We start from the raw sequence: 22556 nt of genomic DNA, 5'->3' as shown, positions 1-22556 counted from the left end.
GTGTGTGTGCGCGCGTGCGATAGGAAGGTGGAGAGTAGCGGAAGGCTGTTTGATGTGTCAACAGTCACAGTTCAGTAATGGCTAGTCTGACACAGAAGGTGATGAGTCGTAACAGAGCTGGAGTAATTCATGCGATACTGTACAAACCAGTGGAGGCTGGTGGGAGGAGCTATAGGAGGACAGGCTCATTGTAATGACCGGAATCCACATGTGTGATTCCATTCCATTTTTATTCCATTCCAGCAATTTCAATGAGCCCATCCTCCTATAGCTCCTCCCACAAGCCTCCACTGCTGTGTTTATGGGTATTGTGAGAATTGTTTTATTTTATTTGGTCATGTCTGGTTGATCAATACATATTAAGTAGGTCGCTTTTTTAGAGTGTCCACAGGAATGTTCTGTGGCAAATATTAAGATTTCTCTATTCCTCTATATTCACAATTAACAAGATTGTTTTATAATGGATATAGGTTAAATAAGACAACCATAGAATGTGATAGAAATACATTGAAAGCAAAGAAGTATCATGAACACATTTTCTACAATGAAATTATATTTAAATTGCCCTTGAGACTCCCAAACCATTTCCTGAAAACACAATAATATATTCTCAAATAATATTTATATGTAGCATTTCTAGAAACCACATAATAATAACGGAGAAAATGTATGTACACATTTATTTGTCATGCTCTTCATTGAGCATTACGTTCACCCATCCCTTAGCAATGTTCTCTGAAATCTAATTATAGTTTTTCTCTTAGCATGTTTCCCCTAAACCAACTCCAAACAGTTGTAGACAGACCACCATACTGCAGCCTTCCCATGGGACAAGAGGCAGGAAAAGGCGAAATGGAAAAACATGTGGAACAAATTGGGCCTTTATCATTCCATCCTATCAAAGAAAATGGAAGATTTAGGTATTTAAGGCAGTGCTTTTTTAATCAGCCCTAAAACACATAACCTCATTCACCACAGCGATGTCCCCTTCATGGGGATGTGGAGGAGGTTGTTTGGCCCATTGAGAATCTCCACATTATAGTTTCTTCATACAGCATGTCAACAACACCTCTGTCTGTGTCTGTGATACACAGTACATGGGGTGGGGAGGGTGGACTCACACACGCTGAAGAAGATGAGTCCGTAGAAGCAGAGATACTGTATATAAAGACGAGATGGACTTGTCTCCTCCCACCCTTAGCAGATGCATCCGGTTTTCAGGGATACGGCCCACTGGGCACAGACGTTAATTCAACGTCTATTCCACGTTGGTTCAACTTAGTTTCATTGAAACAACATTAATTCAACCATTGCGCTATCGTCAACCGTAGCTTCATTTTCCACTGAAAATCGGATGTGGGAACTCCGGGCAAGCGTTTCCTTTACGCCTGCTACGTTAGGTTAGTCTCCGCCCTAACAATGGGAGTTGTTGTCCCAAAGGCGGGAGGGCAGGCGGTCTGCTTATTGGTATGCTTATCAGTCTGCTTATCGTAGACAGATTTTGATGGAGTAAACCCTCTCGCTTCGCCTCTTCCTCTTTGGTAGAAGCCCTTCTGTCAAGCTGGCAACTAGTGATGGTGTCAGATGGGACTGAATTAAAGGGGTCAAAGTTTAGAACCAACATATGGAGCTCGTGATCAAATCTTTGATTAGGCCTGGGCACCCTAGTGGCAACTTTCAGGGCAAGTTGGAGGTGGCAGGCATTTCATAGAAAGGTCTTTCATAAACAAGGATACTCATAAAATAAAACGTATCTAAACCCCTCAAAAACTCCTAACAATGTTCATCACCTTTTAAAGTCACCCTGCATCAAGCTTGTTGAGTATTGTTGCCCCCGAGCTCAGAATGCTGGGAAGTACGTGGACAGGTGTGGCCCTCCCAGGTGCTTCATGGCCTGCTGGTGTGTGAGACGCTCCACTGCTCCACTCAGTGATGTTATTGCTGACATGGGAGAGGCCTGTTTAGCCCTTCTTCAGAGATACATCCAGTCTATACACGAGTCAAGTCCCTCTTAAAGGTGAGTCCATAAACTTAACAAGACTTGCCTAAATCGTATTTGCTTTCTCCTCTCTAGAAGGCTCACTAGTAAAAGTAGGTGATAAGAGAAAGGATACACTTCAAAAATATAAATTTACTAATCAGTAAAAAAAAATACTTTCAAGGAAAATGCAATATTTAAGATGACCAATGATAAATAAGAAGTTTCTTGGTGTGTGTATGCACAGACCAACTTTGTTTATCAATTACATTGTTATTTCTGCTGTCAGAGCTAACAAGTTTTAATACTCCAGATATATTGAGATTTCTGCCGCACAAGTGTCTTGAGTAATCTTTTGATCCTCCTCTGACGTCATTGCCGTCGCCTTGCGTCAGATAGGCCTCCCAAATTAGCCTTGTGTTGTCTGGATTCCTTGATCGAATGAAAACATCTCTCAGAGGATGTTTCAGGGAGTTTAACCATAGGGAGATCTAGATAACCATAAGGAGATCTAGATAACCATAGGGAGATCTAGATAATCATAGGGAGATCTAGATAACCATAGGGAGATCTAGATAACCATAGGGAGATCTAGATAACCATAGGGAGATCTAGATAATCATAGGGAGATCTAGATAACCATAGGGAGATCTAGATAACCATAAGGAGATCTAGATAACCATAGGGAGATCTAGATAATCATAGGGAGATCTAGATAATCATAGGGAGATCTAGATAACCATAGGGAGATCTAGATAACCATAGGGAGATCTAGATAACCATAGGGAGATCTAGATAATCATAGGGAGATCTAGATAACCATAGGGAGATCTAGATAACCATAAGGAGATCTAGATAACCATAGGGAGATCTAGATAATCATAGGGAGATCTAGATAACTATAGGGAGATCTAGATAACCATAGGGAGATCTAGATAACCATAGGGAGATCTAGATAACCATAAGTAGATCTAGATAACCATAGGGAGATCAGATAACCATAGGGAGGTCTATATAACCATAGGGAGATCTAGATAGCCACAGGGAGATCTATATAACCATAGGGAGATGTATATAACAGGAGTGAGATCTAGATAACCATAAGGAGATCTATATAACTAACCTTGGTTGGTATCCTGCAAATACGTTTTTGTGAGTAGATTGACAAAAAAAGAAGACAGACTTTGATACAGAGATGTAGTTTGAGTTTGAATAACAGGTATAATATGTCAAACAAGATAAACGATAGCAAAGACAGTATGTGCCTTACAGCAAGAGCTTGATAGGAGGCAAATAAAGAAAGAAACAAGGTTACTGTTTAAGAGAGAAGATACAACAGGTGGAATTCATTTTCACACGGTTCTCAGTGCTCCAGCCTCGGTTGCAGCATGGTGAACAGGGGGGAAACAGTGTGTTTCAGTTCATTGATAACAAGCTGAGCAGTGGAGGCTGCTGAGGGGAGGACAGATCATAATAATAAAACTATGTTCTAGCCATTATTATGAGCTGTCCTCCCCTCAGCAGCCTGCACTGAAGCTAATAGAGAGATGGCCTCTGGCCCTGGTTACCTGCAGTCCCCTGGCCATGTTCATATCTCCCGTCTGTTTCTCAGCTTACAGCGGAATCCATTTGTCCCTTATCTCCTTGGCCCTGTGGCAGTGATTAGATCAGTGACAGCCACAGTCCTGCCATCACACCTAGAGCCTCTCCTTTGAGGCCTGACCCCTGGAGTCCTGGGGGCCCAGTTCACACCCAAGCCCCGTGCCAAAGGGCTGGGCACGGTCAAGGGGGCGTGCCCACAGTCCCAGCCTCACCCTAACAAGCAGATGGGCATAACGGGCATTTTGGTTGCTCTGTTCAGAAGACACTCAGTCCTTTGGATTAGAGAGGGTCCTAGCCATCACAGCTCGATGATGTTCACAGATGGCGTGCGGTTGTTGTTGTTATTGTTCTTGGGGAACTGTAGAGGGGAAGAAGTGGAACAGCAGTGATGAGAAAGATGAAGGCCACTCTCTAAACCTTGAATAAAGGGTCATTCTGCTATGAGCACGGAGCACCTGGACAAAATGGGAGGATGCCTTGGTCTTATGATGCTTTCTCTCTGGAAGGGAGATAGAGAGTATTTGATCATTTTAGTGTCAGAATTGGTCTAGTTGGCTTGATCGGAGATGACCAGAGGGCATCAGCCAGTTGTTGAGGGAGATGGAGAGGAGCGAATGGACATGGGACAATCATGCCAGCAGCAAATGGGCTGTTTGTGCATTGATTGAAAGGCTTTGGATTTATAGCACTGTTGTGGCTTATGTCCTGAGAGAGATGCATGTTTGCATTTTAACTGTGTTTTTTAGGACGAAGTGCTGCCAAAAATGCTGGTAAATCAATGCATATTCTGTTATAGGGTGGGCGTAGCCCTGATGGTACTATGTGTGTTACTGTGCTAGGTGCTGGTGGAAGTGGAAGGTTTTAAGTCGCCGGGACGATTCACCTGTCCGGTGTCGGTTGGGACTCAGTGTGGAGGGGGTGGGGGGGTTATACCTTACTGCGCAACAGCCCCCCCGTTGGGTGCTCCGGAGTACTGCACTCTGATGAGGTCTTGGCTTTGTCCTTGTTGTTGTTGGGCTCGTTGTCTTTGATGATGTCATACTGACGGCAGAAGAGAGCGATCACACCTGACAGAGAGAGGAGAAGAGGGCACACACAGACAGATCGTAAATAACAACCACATTACCGAAGTGAAGAGTAGACGGAAATAATTTTACAAGGACAAATTACTACAAATTGTGAACCATATTTGTTTAAAATATAACCTTCCTTTGTTCTACACTCTTGAGGGTGTATGTGTGATGGTCTGTGGTGTGTGTGTGTGTGTGTGTGTGTGGTAGGGTTGTGAAATTATGGTAAATTTCACAAAATTTCCAGGATTTCCAATAATCCTGGTTGGAAGATTCACAGAATTAGCAGGAAATCCAGAATCCTCCAAATATTTCTGGAACACCTGAGAATTTGGGGAAACTTACTGGAATGTTGTATCCCTAGTGTGTAGGTAGCACTCTGACCTTTGGAACATTCCACCCCTCACCTGCCCACATGATCAGCACCACCACGATAATGATGAACTCCCCCGCCCTCAGCTGAGCTCCCACTTCCTCCATGGTCACCTCGTCTGGAGGGTCAAATACAGCAGCACAATCATTTGGTCACCATGGCAACACCATCATCAGAGTTATTATTGGTAACTGGCATCTTATTAAATATTCGGACTCCACTGGTGCTCACAACAGGCCAGTTTAATGATGGGGGAGTGTTGGGGTAAAAGTTGTCATTTGAATAGGAAGGGCATAACCTCAGTGAGCCCCGTATACCCTCTCCCCTCTACTGTAACTATACATCCACTGTAGTTGGTCTGCTCCTTGTCAGCTGGATAGAACTGTCTGCTGACAGTGTATTGTGTAGACTGATCTTGCTATTCCTCTCCAGTCCCAGAATGGCACCACTCATCACTGTCTCTCTGTCAATTAGCACTGCTTCAAACAGACCACATTTTTCATGATTCCAGGTGATTCTGACACAACCCTAAAAACTTGTGTACAGCCTCCACAATTATACTGAACAAAAATATAAACGCAACATGCAATTTCATTGATTTTACTGAGTTACAGTTCATATGAGGAAATCAGTCAATTGAAATAAATTGATAGGGCCCTAATCTACGGATTTCACATGACTGGGACTACAGATATGCATCTGTTGGTAACAGATAACAAATACATAAAATGGGCCTCACAATGGGCCTCAGGATCTCGTCAAAGTATTTTTGTGCTTTCAAATTGCCATCAATAAAATGCAATTGGGTTCGGTGTCCGTAGCTTATGCCTGCCTGCCTGCCTGCCCATACCATAACCCCACCTCCACCATGTGGCACACTGTTCACAATGTTTACATCAACAAACCTGCTCACCCACACAACGCCATACACGTGGCATCATTCTCTGGCAACAGCTCTGGTGGACATTCCTGCAGTCAGCATGCCAATTGCACGCTCACTCAAAACTTGAGACATCTGTAGCATTATGTTGTGTGACAAAACTGCACATTGTAGAGTGGCCTTTTATTGTCCCCAGCACGAGGTGCACCTGTGTAATGATCATGCTATTTAATCATCTTATTGATATGCCACACCTGTCAGGTAGAGAAATGCTCACTAACAGGGATGTAAACAAATTTGTGCACAACATTTTAGAGAAATAAGCTTTTTGTGCATATGGAACATTTCTGGGATCTTTTATTTCAGCTCATGAAACATGGGCCCAACACTTTACATGTTGCGTTTATATTTTTGTTCAGTGTAGCTCCCCAATGAAGAGCGCTGCTATGTGGGAACCTCACAGCAGACGCCCCAATTAGATCACTCTGTCTGAGAGAGGCTAATAGTGTCAAATGATTCATTAGAAGCTGAGCATGAAGAGAATACATAAGGTTGAGGCAGGGCCAGTGGGGATCCCCACTCTGAAGGGGTTGGAGAGAGACAGTTAATCACAGCAGCCAGGATTGATTGTGCTGGGCCTAGACAGAACTCAATAATCATTATTATTACAAATAAAGCGCCAAAAAGAATCAGAGTTGTTTGTGTGTGTGTGTGTGTGTGTGTGTGTGTGTGTGTGTGTGTGTGTGTGTGTGTGTGTGTGTGTGTGTGTGTGTGTGTGTGTGTGTGTGTGTGTGTGTGTGTGTGTGTGTGTGTGTGTGTGTGTGTGTGTGTGTGTGTGTGTGTGTGTGTGTGTGTTTGCGTGTGTGTGTGTGTGGCCTATGTTTGTATGTGTTCATGGTCCACTCATACAAAGCAACTGAAAGCAACATCACATATTGGACTGTTTGCGAATTCAGGAGATTGCTGGCAAAAGTTTACCACACAACAGCATACTGAGTGCACCCCATTTAAAGACCAAACAGAAGAAGGCAGTGACTCTGACATTCTGAGGGCCCTGGGTAGCTCCACTACCCTCCTGCATGTTCTCCCAATGAGCGATTCAGTCAATCGATGGGCCTATGTACCTGGGCATTAACAAATCAAAGCTGGACAGCCAAACGCTCCTGACACCACTGCCAGATGGCCTCCACGTGGCTAATATTGGCCAGCTCTAATGTCATGGACACACAGTCTCCAGTCCCAGAGACAGATTGAGTCCCCTGCAGACAGTAAGAGGTGGGGCGTACTGTATGTAGAGTAGGGAGTTTGCAGGTGGGTGCATTCAGGGACATGGTCAACTGTATGCCATATAGCTGCAGGATTATGTATTGGAGTGTTATACATCTGTTTTACTGCAGTAATGTTTTGCAGACATCCCACTGGTCACTCTAGAAAACCTCCCTCATCAGAGTCTTAGGCACAGACCACATGTTTGTTCTATATCTATGGTCTTGGGAGACAAACACATACAGTGCCTTCCGAAAGTATTCATACCCCACATTTTGTTGTCTTACAGCCTTAATACAACTTAATTGGAGTCCACCTGTGGCCAATTCACTTGTTTGGACATGATTTATTTAGAAAGAAACACACCTGTCTATATAAGGTCCCACAGTTGACAGTGCATATCAGAGCAGAAACTATACCATGAAGTCCAAGGAACTGTCTGTAGATCTCTGAGATAGAATTGTGATGAGGCATACAGTACCAGTCAAAAGTTTGGACACACCTTCTCATCGTTTTTCTTAATTTGTTATATTTTCTACATTGTAAAATAATAGTGAAGACATCAAAACTATGAAATAACACATGTAAAAATATTGTAGTAACCACAAAAGGGTTATACAAATCAGAATATATTTTATATTCTTCAAAGTAGTGTGTGTGTGTGCCTTGCCTTGATGAGGAATGCTTTTCCAACAGTCTTGAAGGAGTTCCAACATATGCTGAACACTTGTTGGTGGCTTTTCCTTCACTCTGCAGTCCAACTCATCCCAAACCATCTCAATGGGGTTGAGGTCAGGTGATTGTGGAGGCTAGGTCATCTGATGTAGCACTCCATCACTCTCCTTCTTGGTCAAATGGCCCTTACACAGCCTGGAGGTGTGTTTTGGGTCATTGTTCTGTTGAAAAACAAATGATAGTCCCACTGAGCGCAAACCAGATGGGATGGCGTATCGCTGCAGAATGTTGTGGTAGCCATGCTAGTTAAGTGTGCCTTGAATTCTAAATAAATCACTGATAGTGTCACCAGCAAAGCACCCCCACATCATCATGCCTCCTCCTCCATGCTTCACGTTGGGAACCACACATGCGGAGATAATCCGTTCACCTACTCTGCGTCTCACAAAGACCTGGCGGTTGGAAACAAAAATCTCAAATTTGGACTCATCAGCCAAAGGACAGATTTCCACCGGTCTAATGTTCATTGCTTGTGTTTTTTGGCCCAAGCAAGTCTCTTCTTATTATTGGTGTCCTTTAGTAGTGGCTTCTTTGCAGCAATTTGACCATGAAGGCCTGATTCATGCAGTCTCCTCTGAACAGTTGATGTTGAGATGTGTCTGTTACTTGAACTCTGTGAAGCATTTATTTGGGCTGCAATTTCTGAGGCTGGTAACTCTAATTAACTTATCCTCTGCAGCAGAGGTAACTCTGAGTCTTCCTTTCCTGTGGCGGTCCTCATGAGAGCCAGTTTCATCATAGTGCTTGATGGTTTTTGTGACTGCACTTGAAGAAACTTTCAAAGTTATTCAAATTTTCCAGATTGACCGACCTTCATGTCTTAAAGTAATGATGGACTGTCATTTCTCCTTGCTTATTTGAGCTGTTCTCTCCATAATATGAGCTTGGTCTTTTAGCAAATAGGGCTATCTTCTGTATACCACCCCTACCTTGTCACAACACAACTGATTGGCTCAAACGCATTAAGAAGGAAAAATACTCCACAAATTAACTTTTGACAAGGCACACTTGTTACTTGAAATGCATTCCAGGTGAGTAGTTCATGAAGCTGGTTGAGAGAATGCCAAGAGTGTGCAAAGCTGTCATCAAGGCAAAGGGTGGCTACTTTGAAGAATCTCAAATATAAAATATATTTTGATTTGGTAAACACTTTTTTGGTTACTACATGATTCCATATGTGTTATTTCATAGTTTTGATGTCTTCACTATTATTCTACAATGTAGAAAATAGTAAAAATAAAGAGAAACCCTTGAATGAGTAGGTGTGTCTAAACTTTTGACTGGTACTGTATATCTGGGAAAGGGTATAAAACAATGTCCAGAGTGTTGAAAGTTTCCAAAAGCACAGTGGTCTCCATCATTGAGAAATTGAACTAATATGGAACTACCCAGACTCTGCTTAGAGCTGGCCGTCCGACCAAACTGAGCAACCGGCCAAGAAAGACCTTGGTCAGGGAGGTGACCAAGAACCCAATGACCACTCTGATAGAACTACAAAGTTCCTTGGCTGAAATGGGAGATCCTGCCAGAAGGAAAACAGTCTCTACAGCACTTCATCAATCTGAGCTTTATGGGGGAGGGGCTAGACGGAAGCCACTCCTGAGAAAAAGGCACGACAGCACGCCTGGAGTTTGAAATAAGGCACATGAAAGAGAGCACAAGGCAAACTATGATGTGTTCTGATGAGACAAATTTGAACACTTTAGCCTGAATGCAAAGCGCTATGTCTGGAGAAAACCTGGCACAGCTCATCACCCGTATAACACCATCCTTACCGTGAAGCGTGGTGGTGGCAGCTTCATGCTATGGGGATGCTTTTCAGAGACAGGGACTGGTAAGGATAGAGGGGACAATGAATGGAGCCAATTACAGGCAAATCCTTGACGAGAACCTGCGTCAGAGTGCAACCGACCTTAGACTGGGGGGAAGATTTACGTTCCAACAGGACAATGATCCCAAGCACACAGCAAAGCAACGCTGGAATTGATTCAGAACCGTTCAAAAGTTTGGGGTCACTTAGACATTTCCTTGTTTTTGAAAGAAAAACACCTTTTTTGTATATTGAAAAACCATTAAATTGATCAGAATACAGTGTATGTCACGGCCGTTGAATGAAGAGGACCAAGGTGCAGCGTGGTATGCGTACATATTACTTTATTTATATGACGCCAACAATAAACAATCCAAAACAACCGTGAAGCTAAAGGCTATAGTGCCAACAAACAAAGACAACTTCCCACAAAGACAGGTGGGAAAATGGGCTACCTAAGTATGGTTCTCAATCAGAGACAACGATAGACAGCTGTCCCTGATTGAGAACCCTACCCGGCCAAAACATAGAAATACAAATAATAGAATGAAAGAACATAGAATACCCACCCCAAATCACACCCTGACCAAACCAAAATAGAGACATAAAAAAGGCTTTCTAAGGTCAGGGCGTGACAGTGTAGACATTGTTAATGTTGTAAATTACTATTGTAGCTGGAAACGGTAGATTTGTTTATGGAATATCTACATAGGCATACAGAGGCCCATTATCAGCAACCATCACTCCTACGTTCCAATGGCACGTTGTGTTAGCTAATCCAAGTTTATCATTTTAAAAGGCTAATTGATCATTGGAAAACTCTTTTGCAATTATGTTAGCACAGTTGAAAATTGTTGTGCGGATTAAAGAAGCAATAACACTGGCCTTCTTTAGACTAGTTGAGTATCTGGAGCATCAGCATTTCTGGGTTCAATTACAGGCTCAAAATGGCTAGAAACAAAGCACTTTCTTCTGAAACTCGTAAGTCTATTCTTGTTCTGAGAAATTAAGGCTATTCCATGCGAGAAATTAGCAAGAAACTGAAGATCTCGTACAACGCTGTGTGCTACTCCCTTCACAGAACAGCGCAAACCGTCTCTAACCAGAATAGAAAGAAGAGTGGGAGACCCCAGTGCCCAACTGAGCAAGAGGACAAGTACATTAGAGTGTCTAGTTTGAGAAACAGACGCCTCACAAGTCCTCAACTGGCAGCTTCATTAAATAGTACCCGCAAAACACCAGTCTCAATGTCAACAGTGAAGAGGCGACTCCGGGATACTGGACTACCAGGCAGAGTTCCTCTGTCCAGTGTCTGTGTTCTTTTGCTCAACGTAATCTTTTATTTTTATTAGCCAATCTGAGATATGGCTTTTCTTTGCAACTCTGCCTGGAAGGCCAGCATCCCGGAATCTCCTCTTCACTGTTGAAGGTGAGACTGGTGTTTTGCGGTACTATTTAATGAAGCTGCCAGTTCAGGACTTATGAGGCATCTGTTTCTCAAACTGGACACTCTAATGTACTTGTCCTCTTGCTCAGTTGTGCACCGGGACCTCCCACTCTTCTTTCTATTCTGGTTAGAGCCAGTTTGTGCTGATCTGTGAAGGGGGTAGTACACAACATTGTTTGAGATCTTCAGTTTCTTGGCAATTACTCGCATGGAATAGCCTTCAGTTCTCAGAACAAGAATAGACTGACGAGTTTCAGAGGAAAGTGCTCAGAGTATCCTGCCTTGGCAAATCGTGCTGTTAAGACACTGATGCCCTTTGCAACCAACCACCTATGTGAGAGTGGATTCTTGACTGTGTGTGGAAAATTATTTAAGACTGAGACTCTTTCCAATACAACCCAACATTGCAGAGTTATGTCCATCCTTTCAAGCACACCCTTCTCATTAACCTGTGATGAGTTATTCCCAATTGTCGATGAACAAATAAGGTTTTATATGTAAGATGGTTAAGTAAAGAGCAAAATTATTGATTATTATTATATTATTTTTTGTGCCCTGGTCCTATAAGAGCTCTTTGTCACGTCCCACGAGCCGGGTTGTGACAAAAACTCACACTCATTCTTATGTTTAATAAATGTATCGTATAGTGTCTGTGTGGCAGGCTTACAATGATGGCAGAAAACAACATTTGAGAGTGCGCTGACCCTGGTGCTAGAGGGGGTACACAGCTGGAGGTTGAATGTTTGAAGGGGTACGGGACTATAAAAAGTTTGGGAACCACTGTCCTAGGCTACCTGGCTAAAATGCTTGCTCGCTAGCCTAACTTCCTTTCATGGGCAACGTTATCTAGTTAACATTAGCCTTCTACATCAAGCTACATACTGAACTTCCATCCTCTCAGGCCAGGGGAACAATGTATGAATTTATGGTTTGATCAGAATCGCAGTTATAATTATTGGCCACTATGGAGAATTAAGTAAAACCACAAGCTCAAATCCCTATCTCCATCCATGGCTAATTTAGGAAAGGACAAATTTTAGCTAGCTAGCCACCGGACAACCACACAACGAGATGCAACTATTAAAGTTTTTCTGTCAATTGCTCTCAATGTGATATGATTGGAGGAAAGCCAAATCCAAACTGGCTTCCCTTGACACTTTTTTTTGGTGGCTTCCCTTGGGATCCATAAATACACGTCACTGTGTATATGAGACTGCCAGAGAGGTTATGCAATACAAACAAACTGAGAGAGTCATTTGATAAGAGAGGACGGTACATTTAGCACAGGTCATCTCTCCCTTAGTATGATGACTGTGTGCTTTTGGGATGCAATGTGTGGGGGAACTTGATTGGTATATGCGATGGTGTAGTGCTTGGGGAAATGGATGGATGTGTGTGGTGTTCATTGCCGTGTTTAATGCAGTGTTAAATGGTGCAGTCAGTGTTTACCGGTATGTATAAAAAAGTGTGTGTATGTATTTGTGTGGGATGGTAAAGTGTGATTGTTTGTACATAGATCTCTGTGTGTTTGTGTGATATGGCGCAGTGTTCTGGGAAATGGATGTCTGAGCTGAACCAGAAGGCTGTTGAGTCCCAGAGTGGTGCCCTTGAGTGGGATGTTGTGCCCTTGAGTGGGATGTCTATTCTAAATGGCCTCATTGGATTTCACAACACATAAATATACACTACATGACCAAAAGTTTATGGACACCTGCTCATCGAACATCTCATTCCAAAATCATGGGCATTAATATGGAGTAGGTCCCTCCTTTGCTGGTATAACAGCCTCCAGTCTTCTGGGGAAGACTTTCCACCAGATGTTAGAACGTTGCTTCCATTCAGTCACAAGATCATTAGTGAAGTCAGCACTGATGTTGGGCTTTTAGGCCTGGCTCGCAGTCGACGTTCCAAATGATTTCAAAGGTGTTCATTGGGGTTGAGGTCAAGGCTCTGTACAGACCAGTCAAGTTCTTCCACACCGATCTCGACAAACCACCTCACTTTGTGAACAGCATTGTCATGCATTGTCAACATTGTCTTGCTGAAACAGGAAAGAACCTTCCTCAAACTGTTGCCACAAAGTTGGAAGTACAGAATCGTCTAGAATGGCATGTATGCTGTAGCATTAAGATTTCCCTTCACTGGAACTAAGTGGCCTAGACCGAACCATTAAAAACAGCCCCAGGCCTTTATTCCTCCTCCACCAAACTTTACATTTGGCACTATGCATTAGGGCATGTAGCGTTCCCCTGACATCCGCCAAACGCAGATTTGTCCGTCGGACTACCAGATGGTGAAGCGTGATTCATCACTCCAGAGTACGCGTTTCCACTGCTTGAGAGTCCAATGGGTACGAGATTTACACCACTCCAGACGACGCTTGGCATTGCGCATGGTGATCTTAGGCTTGTGTGCGGCTGTTCGGCCATGGAAACCCATTTCATGAAGCTCCTGACGAACAGTTCTTGTGCTGATGTTGCTTCCAGAGGCAGTTTGGAACTCAGTAGTGAGTGTTGCAACAGAGAACAGCACTTGGCGGTCCTGTTCTATGTGCTTGTGTGGCCTACCACTTTGCAGCTGAGCCGTTGTTGCTCCTAGAAGTTTCCACTTCACAGTAACAGCACTCACAGTTGACCGGGGCAGCGCTAGCAGGGCAGCAATTTGACTAACGGACTTGTTGGAAAGGTGGCATCCTATGACGTTGCCACGTTGAAAGTCGCTGAGCTCTTCAGAAAGGCCATTCTACTGCTAATGTTTGTCTATGGAGATTGCATGGCTGTGTGCTCGATTTTACCTGTCAGCAACGGGTGTGGCTGAAATAGCCGAATCCAATCATTTGAAAGGGTGTCCATATACTTTTGTATATATAGTGTATAAATACACAAATCATCATAAACTTTGACTCCTGCTTCTACTAATGGTAATAGTACCATTGCGCTGCCAACACTACTGAACATTGCTATTGCAATTACGGCAACAAACTATTACAACAAAGCAACTGTGCGTGTGTGTGTGTGTGTGTGTGTGTGTGTGTGTGTGTGTGTGTGTGTGTGTGTGTGTGTGTGTGTGTGTGTGTGTGTGTGTGTGTGTGTGTGTGTGTGTGTGTGTGTGTGTGTGTGTGTGTGTGTTGCTCCTTCCTGGCATAGTGTTGTAGGTAGTACTCTGAGCCAGGTTGACAGTGTGGTATGATGTGAAGAGAGGGATGGAAAGAGAGGGATGTAGAGGTAGAGAGAGAGAGGGATAGAAAGAGAGGGATGGAAAGAGAGGGAGAGAGAGGGATGTAGAGGGAGAGAGAGGAATGGAAAGAAAGGGCTGGAAAAAGAAGGAGAAAGGGATAGAAAGGGAGGGGTGTAGAGGGAGATAGAGAGATGTGGAGGGAGACAGAGGGAAGTGGAGCCCTATCATTATGCGACTGGCTCTGAGTCACTCCTCAACACTAGAGTCATTTGTCAAGTTGTCTGCCTGGCTTTACACAGGGAAACAAACACTTCTCAGAAGCATGCACAAATCAGCCTCAGCCATATCCATCTCATCTCAGCCCAGCCATCGCTCACACACTACCACCACTTTCACTGCACAGGGTCTCGTCTCATCTCATCCACCTATATGGATGTAGCTCTGGGAAGGTTGGGGCCCCTGGGGACTGGACGTCAATGTGATGGAGCTGTTTGTAGCATTTTCTGCTAGTTTCTCCTAGCTGAGAATCATGAGAATGTCTCTACTAAGTGTGTGCGAAGTGTTCTGAGAAGTGTTCTCAGAATCACAAGCCCCTTGCTGTCCTTGCGTCTGCTTCCTGTGAGTGTGAGTGAGAAGTGAGTGAAGGAGCGAGGCTGTGAGTGGGGTGAGGAGTGAGTGAAGGAGCGAGGTGGCGAGGGGGTTGAGGAGTGAGTGAAGGAGCGAGGCGGCGAGGGGGGTGAGGAGTGAGTGAAGGAGCGAGGCGGCGAGGTGGGTGAGTAGTGAGTGAAGGAGCGAGGCGGCGAGGGGGGTGAGGAGTGAGTGAAGGAGCGAGGCGGCGAGGTGGGTGAGTAGTGAGTGAAGGAGCGAGGCGGCGAGGGGGGTGAGGAGTGAGTGAAGGAGCGAGGCGGCGAGGGGGTGAGTAGTGAGTGAAGGAGCGAGGCGGCGAGGGGGGTGAGGAGTGAGTGAAGGAGCGAGGCGGCGAGGTGGGTGAGTAGTGAGTGAAGGAGCGAGGCGGCGAGGGGGGTGAGGAGTGAGTGAAGGAGCGAGGCGGCGAGGTGGGTGAGTAGTGAGTGAAGGAGCGAGGCGGCGAGGGGGGTGAGTAGTGAGTGAAGGAGCGAGGCGGCGAGGGGGGTGAGTAGTGAGTGAAGGAGCGAGGCGGCGAGGGGGGTGAGTAGTGAGTGAAGGAGCGAGGCGGCGAGGGGGTGAGTAGTGAGTGAAGGAGCGAGGGGGGTGAGGAGTGAGTGAAGGAGCGAGGCGGCGAGGTGGGTGAGGTAAGGGGTACAGGCCCAGCACAGGGCAGGGCCTGTGGGCAGTTGGGGTAGACACATCAATACATCATGAAGAGCACCCTGAAGGTGTTGTATTCAGGAATTGTGGTAAGAGTGCTTGAGCATTCTGTTGTGGAACTTAATTTCACGCTTTGCGTCCCTATTGATTTTAATTGGCCTTTACGGAATCTGTCAAGAGTTGTAAAGAGTCCAACTGCAAGCTGTACTCTAGACATGGTATGTGGAGGCACTGCTGTGCACAGAGTTTCCTCATTATTTTTTGGCACTGTGCGTGTATTACAATAAGGTACAGGAACACGGAGAAGTACTTTAGACTTCGTTTTTACCTTAGTTACTGTGTGTATTTGCTTGTTGAGTTGGTTGAGATGTTTACCTTTACTCTTGGAGGCCTGTGTCTCGGCCTCCTTGGGCGTGCGGAAGCGCAGGGGTTCGCTGTGCGGACTCATGGGCCCACTCATGCTGATGGACTGCACGTGCACAATGTAGTCGGTCTCCTCCGCCAAGTCCCATAATGCACAGGAGCGGGTGGTGGTGTTCACTTCCTGGATGAAGCGTAGCATGCGCACATCCTTTTTCTGTTGGCACATCATCACAGAGGGGCGTTTAGCGAGCAGTGTAACACAAACATATCCACTGATGTTGAAGAGAAGTCTCACACACAACATTGCACCGTAGTGAACTTCTCACAGATATCACCCACTCACTCCCAATAAGTTTAGTTTAGTTTAGTTTATTAGGATCCCTATTAGCTACTGCACATGCAGCAGCTGCTCTTCCTGGAGTCCACATAAAACATACAAATACATGACAAAGAACAGAACAGTTATAGACAAGGACATTAAATAAATAAATAATAATACTTTTTTTTAAAGTATATAAAAAAAAATAAGAGTTATATTTAGAAAAGACGGCAAGAAACAATCAAAAAAGTCTTAGTAGTAGAAGTATGCAGGTACTGTACAGTAATAGTAGACAGAAATAGACTGTGTGGAGAGGAGCTGTATGTGGAGGAGTGGAGAGAGGGAGCAGCAGTCAGGAGATGGGCGGGACCAGGGCTCTCATCTGGGCTTCTGGGACCAGGAAATCATCTGCCTAATGGGCTAGAATGGAACCGAACCATTTACTCCATTTCAAAGGTTAAGCCCTGATCTTTGCCTGCAAAAAATACCATTACTTCTTAGTAAAGTGTGTGTCCAATATGGATTTGTCATGTTTGTTTAAAATAACCCATGGGAACAGCTTTACTCAGGCCTACTGCTCAATGATTGGATCAACTACTCTCTTTTGTACTATTTCACTTCTGTCACATTTTGGTTGTCAAATATAAAGGTCAAAACATCATTAAGTGTCTCCTAGTCTTTATCCTCTAACCCAGGGGTGTCAATCAAATTTTGCCCCAGGGGCTGCATTTAGTCTTCAACGAGGTCCGGAGGGCCAAACTCAAAATTGGTTACATTTCCTCGCCATCAAAATTTGCAAGCTATATTTATCTCTATCCATCGTTTCTGGAATTTTCAATGCTCCCTGATTGTCTAGCTTTAATTTTGGTGATAATTAGCTAGCTGAACACACTCAAGAAACGTTTAATATAATTTCTAAACAGTTTAGAAATGGATTCTTTAACCAATTTGGTTTTAGTCATTTTAAAGGATATTGAGTTTGTTCCCTCGCGGGTCGGATCTGGCTCACGGAGGCGTGTTTGACCTCCCCTGCTCTAATCCTAACCTACACTTTGCTGTCTCATTGGCCAAGTTATCACACTGGCTGTCATATTGACCACACACCTGTCCATCTGCATTACTATGCTGAACTACAGAGTGTGTGTTCAGAGATGTGCAAAGCAAAGATGTGTGCTGTGCAGGGACTGTGTGTACCAGGATAAATAATATTGTTTTTCCCTCTTTACATAGCTGTCATCATCCACTGCTGTTGTCGAGGAGACAGGCGATCTGGCAGGATCGTCCCGACAACATAACGTCCTGTGACAACGGTTCTGCAAAACAAGCGGCTGGCCGGGGACGCCGCGGAGAGATGGTGGGTAACGATTGGTGACAGGTACTAATTAATCTCCTGTTGGCGAGTGTGTGTGTGTGTGTGGTGTGTGTGAGTGTATCCTCCTCCACGTTGCGCTCTGTCTCTCTCACCTGCTGTGTGATGGCGAAGCCGATGACGGGGTCCCCCTCGGGGATGTCCCATGTCACCACGGCAGAGTTGGCCTTCAGAGCCTTGATGGTCACATTGACAGGAGCCGCCAAGCTGTCTGCAAACACACAGAGAAAGAGAGAGAGGAGATACACATGAAGCAAATTAAGTAGACTTTCTTACTGTCTAGTGGGTACTGGGTAGAGTGGGTACAGTCATGGGTACATGTATTATTTACACCGCCTCAATAGAGTACTTCAAACAACTCAGAAAATCGCAGAGCTTGGCTAGTCTAGACAGTATGGCTACAGATTGGCCATCAGCCTTCCTGAGGTGGTTTAATTGTTCACTACTACTTACCGTGGGAGAGCTGTGGCCTGATTTGTTATTCACATCCCTTCAGCATAATTATGATTCATAAGAAATACAATTGCAATCAAATCTAGAGTGGAGCTAGTATTAAGGGGTTGGATTTTGAATAGCCTTGCATTTAAGGGTAGAATTTTGAATAAGTTCACATTTAGCATCAGTTGAATATTCAGTGAAATTACACTCAACTCAAAATGGGGTACTGTATAGAGTTGGATCACTTTTGTTATTCAGTGTAATGATACGTTGTACGTGCTGCTTACCGTGGCAGTTTAATTAGGGCTTATATGATACATGACTTCAGAGTAATGATTTGTTGCTGTGTAATTCATTTTTGTTGTGTGTGTGTGGGTGTGTGTGTCCTCAGCTATTACCTGAGGAGAGACATGGTAAAATCTATTCTGCGCCGCCCCTACAGATTATATCTACACCTGGTTTTCTGAGCAATCTTTAGAATGATTAGAACATGTAAAGAGGTTAATCAACATTCCAGGGTGTATTTGTGCCAGCACCGGTAACACAAGCCTCCCTCTTATAGGCGAGTGGTGAGTTCGAAAAAACTGAAAGTATGCACTTTAGAAACAGTTTTCACATACAAACTGTCCGAACACAGAATCAAACAGGCTTCTCAAAAATGACATTGTCACAGTGGTAGAACGTTTGTTTTGATTGCTGAGTTTATTTAAGTCCCATCAGGTAGCCTGACTTCAGATGTGTAAACAGGATTATTAGGGAAATCGTTCTTCTTGCAAAGCATGTAAAAGTTTTAAATTAATTATTATATTAATCTGACTATCAACAAAAATCGTGTTACTGTGTGCATGTAACCGTGCTCTCTGTCTATCTTTCTCTCTCTCTTTCTGTCTCAATTCAATTTCAATGTAATTTAAATTTAAATTTAAGGGGCTTTATTGGCATGGCAAACATATGTTTACATTGCCAAAGCAAGTGAAATAGATAATAAACAAAAGAGAAATAAACAATAAAAATGTACAGTAAACATTACACTCACAAAGGTTCCAAGAGAATAAAGACATTTCAAATGTCATATTATGTCTATATGCAGTGTTGTAATGATGTATCTCTCTGCCTTGTATGTGAATCCATTCATTTTACAATGATATTAAATCTATTTGTATTTAGAATTCCATACTCAGACCATTCTTGATGGCCTATTACCCAAACTCAACTATAGTCTCTTGCATATTTCTTAATCATCTTTATGGAGTCAGATAATTCATGTAGCCCTTTCCTGCAGTCAAATTACCTAGTGGCATCATGGTTGGAATGTTATTCATATTTTTTATAATTTAATTATTAATAAACATTGAAAAAAATTAAAAGCCGAAAATGTGGTGTTTCTATGTCAAACTTAAAAAATAAAAATAAAATTCTTCTGTGGTTTAAATAAAGTATTGGGATGCAAACTAAACAATTGAATACATTTCAAATCTGTATCTGACATACTACAGGTGTCTTTAAAAAAGAACATAACCATGTGTGTGAGGTGTTTACTTTTGTTTCAAAGTAGATTTGTTTAAGACTACCAAGAAACACTGTGTGACCCTGATTTAGCCTGCTGCAGTAGACTTTGTTAACATATTAATTGCATAGTCTTATCACGAGTCGCATAGGAGGTAGATATAATATGTATAGATATCAAATATTACCAAAAGTAGTGCACTATAAAGGGAATGGGGTGCCATTTGGGACGTACTCCTCTTGGGTTGTTTGGCCTGCTGTTGACACAAAGAATAACAACAGCTGAGAGGTGGATGCAGTGTGAAGCGCCTTGTTCTAGTGCAGAGCACCAAACGCCAACCACCAAAGCTCAGGTGGATGTTTTTACATGTTGGTTTTGGGTCGTTGTTTCTTTTGACTCTAGAGTTTGTGTTTGTTTGTTTGGGATTCCTAAAAAAGCTGCAGGGAAGGGCAACTGGGCAGGCTGGTAGGCTGGCATGCAGGCGGCATCGTAAACTGTGTGACAAATCACACTCATTATCTCTTTATTAATCATCATGTGGGTTGGTCCCCCTGCTCTCCAGGGAATGGCAGTGAAGACACACAGCAGCCACCCCTAAACCAAATCCCTGGTCTAAATGTGCTGTGTCAGACAGTGTTTAGTTCCCAATGCCACCAGCAGGGGGATACATTCATTTCTGTGACTGTGACACAAATCAGTTGTTTGTGCATTCACACGAATGGATGTATGCATATACGCACACACACACATGCACACACACAAACATATTGTCAGTTCTGTGCATGATAACCCAACTATGAATGAGTGCTTATGACAGAGCAGGAGCGAGAGAGAGAAAGACAGAAAGACAGAAAGACAGGCAGAGAGAGAGAGAGAGAAACAGAGAGACAGAAAGACAGGCAGATAGAGAGAGATATAGAGAAATAAACAAAGACAGAGAGACAGAAAGACAGGCAGAGAGAGAGAGATATAGAGAAATAAACAAAGACAGAGAGACAGAAAGATAGGCAGATAGAGAGAAACATAGAGAAAGAGAGAGACAGAAAGACAGGCAGATAGAAAGAGAGAGACAGAGACAGAAAGACAGGCAGAGAGAGAGAGAGAGACAGACAGATAAAAAGACAGAGAGAGACCCATGCTGTGAGAAGAAATGTCCTCTGAATGTTTCTCCAGTTTGACATATACTATTTAACCTCTATGCAAAGAGTCCTCCTCACGTTCAGTACTTCCAGTCACTGAGTCAGTGACTCTTTGATCTGATTGTTCTCCATTTTGCTCTAATACCCGCCACAAAAAATGATATGTGGTGACATTGAATCAATGTGGAAAACAGATAGGATTTGCAAAAATTCATCAATGTAAGGGAATTTCGGCTTTTTTCCACCCAACTTATTTTTTTGTTGACTTCACATTGAATGTACATTAGTTGTCAACTAAACCAAATTCACATGAAAATTAGATGTTGAACTGATGTCTGTGCCCAGTGGGTGGGCATGTTAGTGCAGTATATTGAGATGTGTGATTTACAACAGTCAGAATGACACCCTGATTTAAAATGACAATTGAACAGGTAAAGAGCAGTGCTGGTTTTTTTATGACGTCAATCAAAGTTTGTACCGACAGATGTAACCAATTGAATAGCATATCATTATAGAATGTGCATAAAATGCATTCTCCAATTGTAACGTCTGCCTAGGCCCACACATATTGTCTCAAGAAAATGTTATAATTTTAATACCCTCAAACACCACGTTAGGCATAGGCTACCTAATTTGAAAATAGGCCAAATAGGCCATCATCACTGTCAATTGTGAATGACAATTATTCATGTTTTACCAGTGAAACGTCCAAACTGCTTCTCCATGACAATCATTTGATTGATCTCAATCCCTTTAATGGGCATTTAGATCCTCTTGAATGACTGTTGTGTGAGCCAATTAGAACAGATGGTGTTAACTATTAGCCTTTCTTGTATTTTGTTTCAATCAGAGAGTACTTCCTGCATAGAGGCGCTCTCTGTTGAGTTTTGGCGCATGTGATTTTTTTTTTTACTATTCAGCTTCAGCTAACCATCCTTAAAGGTGTTTGTGATGTCACAGTAACAGTAGGCCTACTATGCTATGGTAATGTATTCCGTTCTGTTATGTAACGTTCAAATGAATTGATCTTGCCAGACATTGATTCAGCTTTGATCTAACTTTACTAAACAAGCAACATGGTGAGAAGTGACAATCTTTTATTTGAAATAATAAGTTATGAGTAGGAAGGACTAGGACTAGGTAACAGATCTTGATGAGATTTTCAGCAATTGGAGAGTAGTTTGTGGTAATGAAGGGACAACGCCAGGATCGCGCAATGATGTTAAAGTTGAACCAGCTTGTGGTGCTGAAGGATAGCTCTGCCCATTCGGCCAGTTCAGAAACAAACAACAATAATTTGCAGTAGGCCAATAGCCTACGACAACATGGTATAGCTATTTGTAGGCTATAGCCTAATGTAAATACCTATAGCTCAATATCATTGTACTGTTTGCGACAAGAGCTTTATTGCTAGTAGGCATTTGATTGTATTGGGAAAGCAGATACCTAGTCAGTAGCACAATTGAACGCATTCAACCAAAATGTGTGTTCCACATTTAACCCTTCTGAATCAGAGATGTGCTGGTGGCTGCCTTAAACAAGGTCCATGTCATCAGTGCCCATAGAGCAGTTTTTGTTGCTTAACTGCCTTGCTCAAGGGCAGAACAGCAGATATTTCCACCATGCCAGCTCGGAGATTCAAACCAGCGACCTTTCGGTTACTGGCCCAACGCGCTTAACCGCTAGACTACCTGCTGCCCACAGGGAACAGGAAAGGACTTACATGCCGTATCATAAATAAACTGATTTGATTAGCTTGAACACATGGTTATAAAATACCCTATTATAGAATGAAA

General features: G+C 43.3%; 1 protein-coding gene across 1 annotated transcript; it reads right to left on the bottom strand.

Moving 5' to 3' along the window:
* Positions 1 to 3878: 3878 nt before the first annotated feature.
* LOC120059977 (fibronectin type III domain-containing protein 5-like) lies at positions 3879 to 20975 on the bottom strand. Its single transcript, XM_039009055.1, has 6 exons — positions 20906 to 20975; positions 17772 to 17887; positions 16001 to 16202; positions 5058 to 5141; positions 4514 to 4647; positions 3879 to 3938 (listed from the first exon to the last, which is right to left on the bottom strand). Exons 1-6 carry the CDS (start codon positions 20973 to 20975, stop codon positions 3879 to 3881), a joined length of 666 nt encoding a protein of 221 aa, XP_038864983.1.
* Positions 20976 to 22556: the final 1581 nt, after the last annotated feature.

This window comes from Salvelinus namaycush, chromosome 15 (genome assembly GCF_016432855.1).
Source record: "Salvelinus namaycush isolate Seneca chromosome 15, SaNama_1.0, whole genome shotgun sequence".
Lineage (NCBI taxonomy): Eukaryota > Metazoa > Chordata > Actinopteri > Salmoniformes > Salmonidae > Salvelinus > Salvelinus namaycush.
This window is presented reverse-complemented; position numbering and strand designations above follow the sequence as displayed.

Bases quoted from the DNA above. Each gene is read 5' to 3' on its own strand.
- LOC120059977 (XM_039009055.1), bottom strand. From the start codon at position 20,975: ATGAATTTTTGCAAATCCTATCTGTTTTCCACATTGATTCAATGTCAC. The intron at 17,888-20,905 runs GTATTAGAGCAA...GTGTGTTTGCAG, and splicing joins CATATCATTTTTTGTGGCGG to ACAGCTTGGCGGCTCCTGTC. The intron at 4,648-5,057 runs GTGAGGGGTGGA...TCTCTCTGTCAG, and splicing joins GGTGCTGATCATGTGGGCAG to GTGTGATCGCTCTCTTCTGC.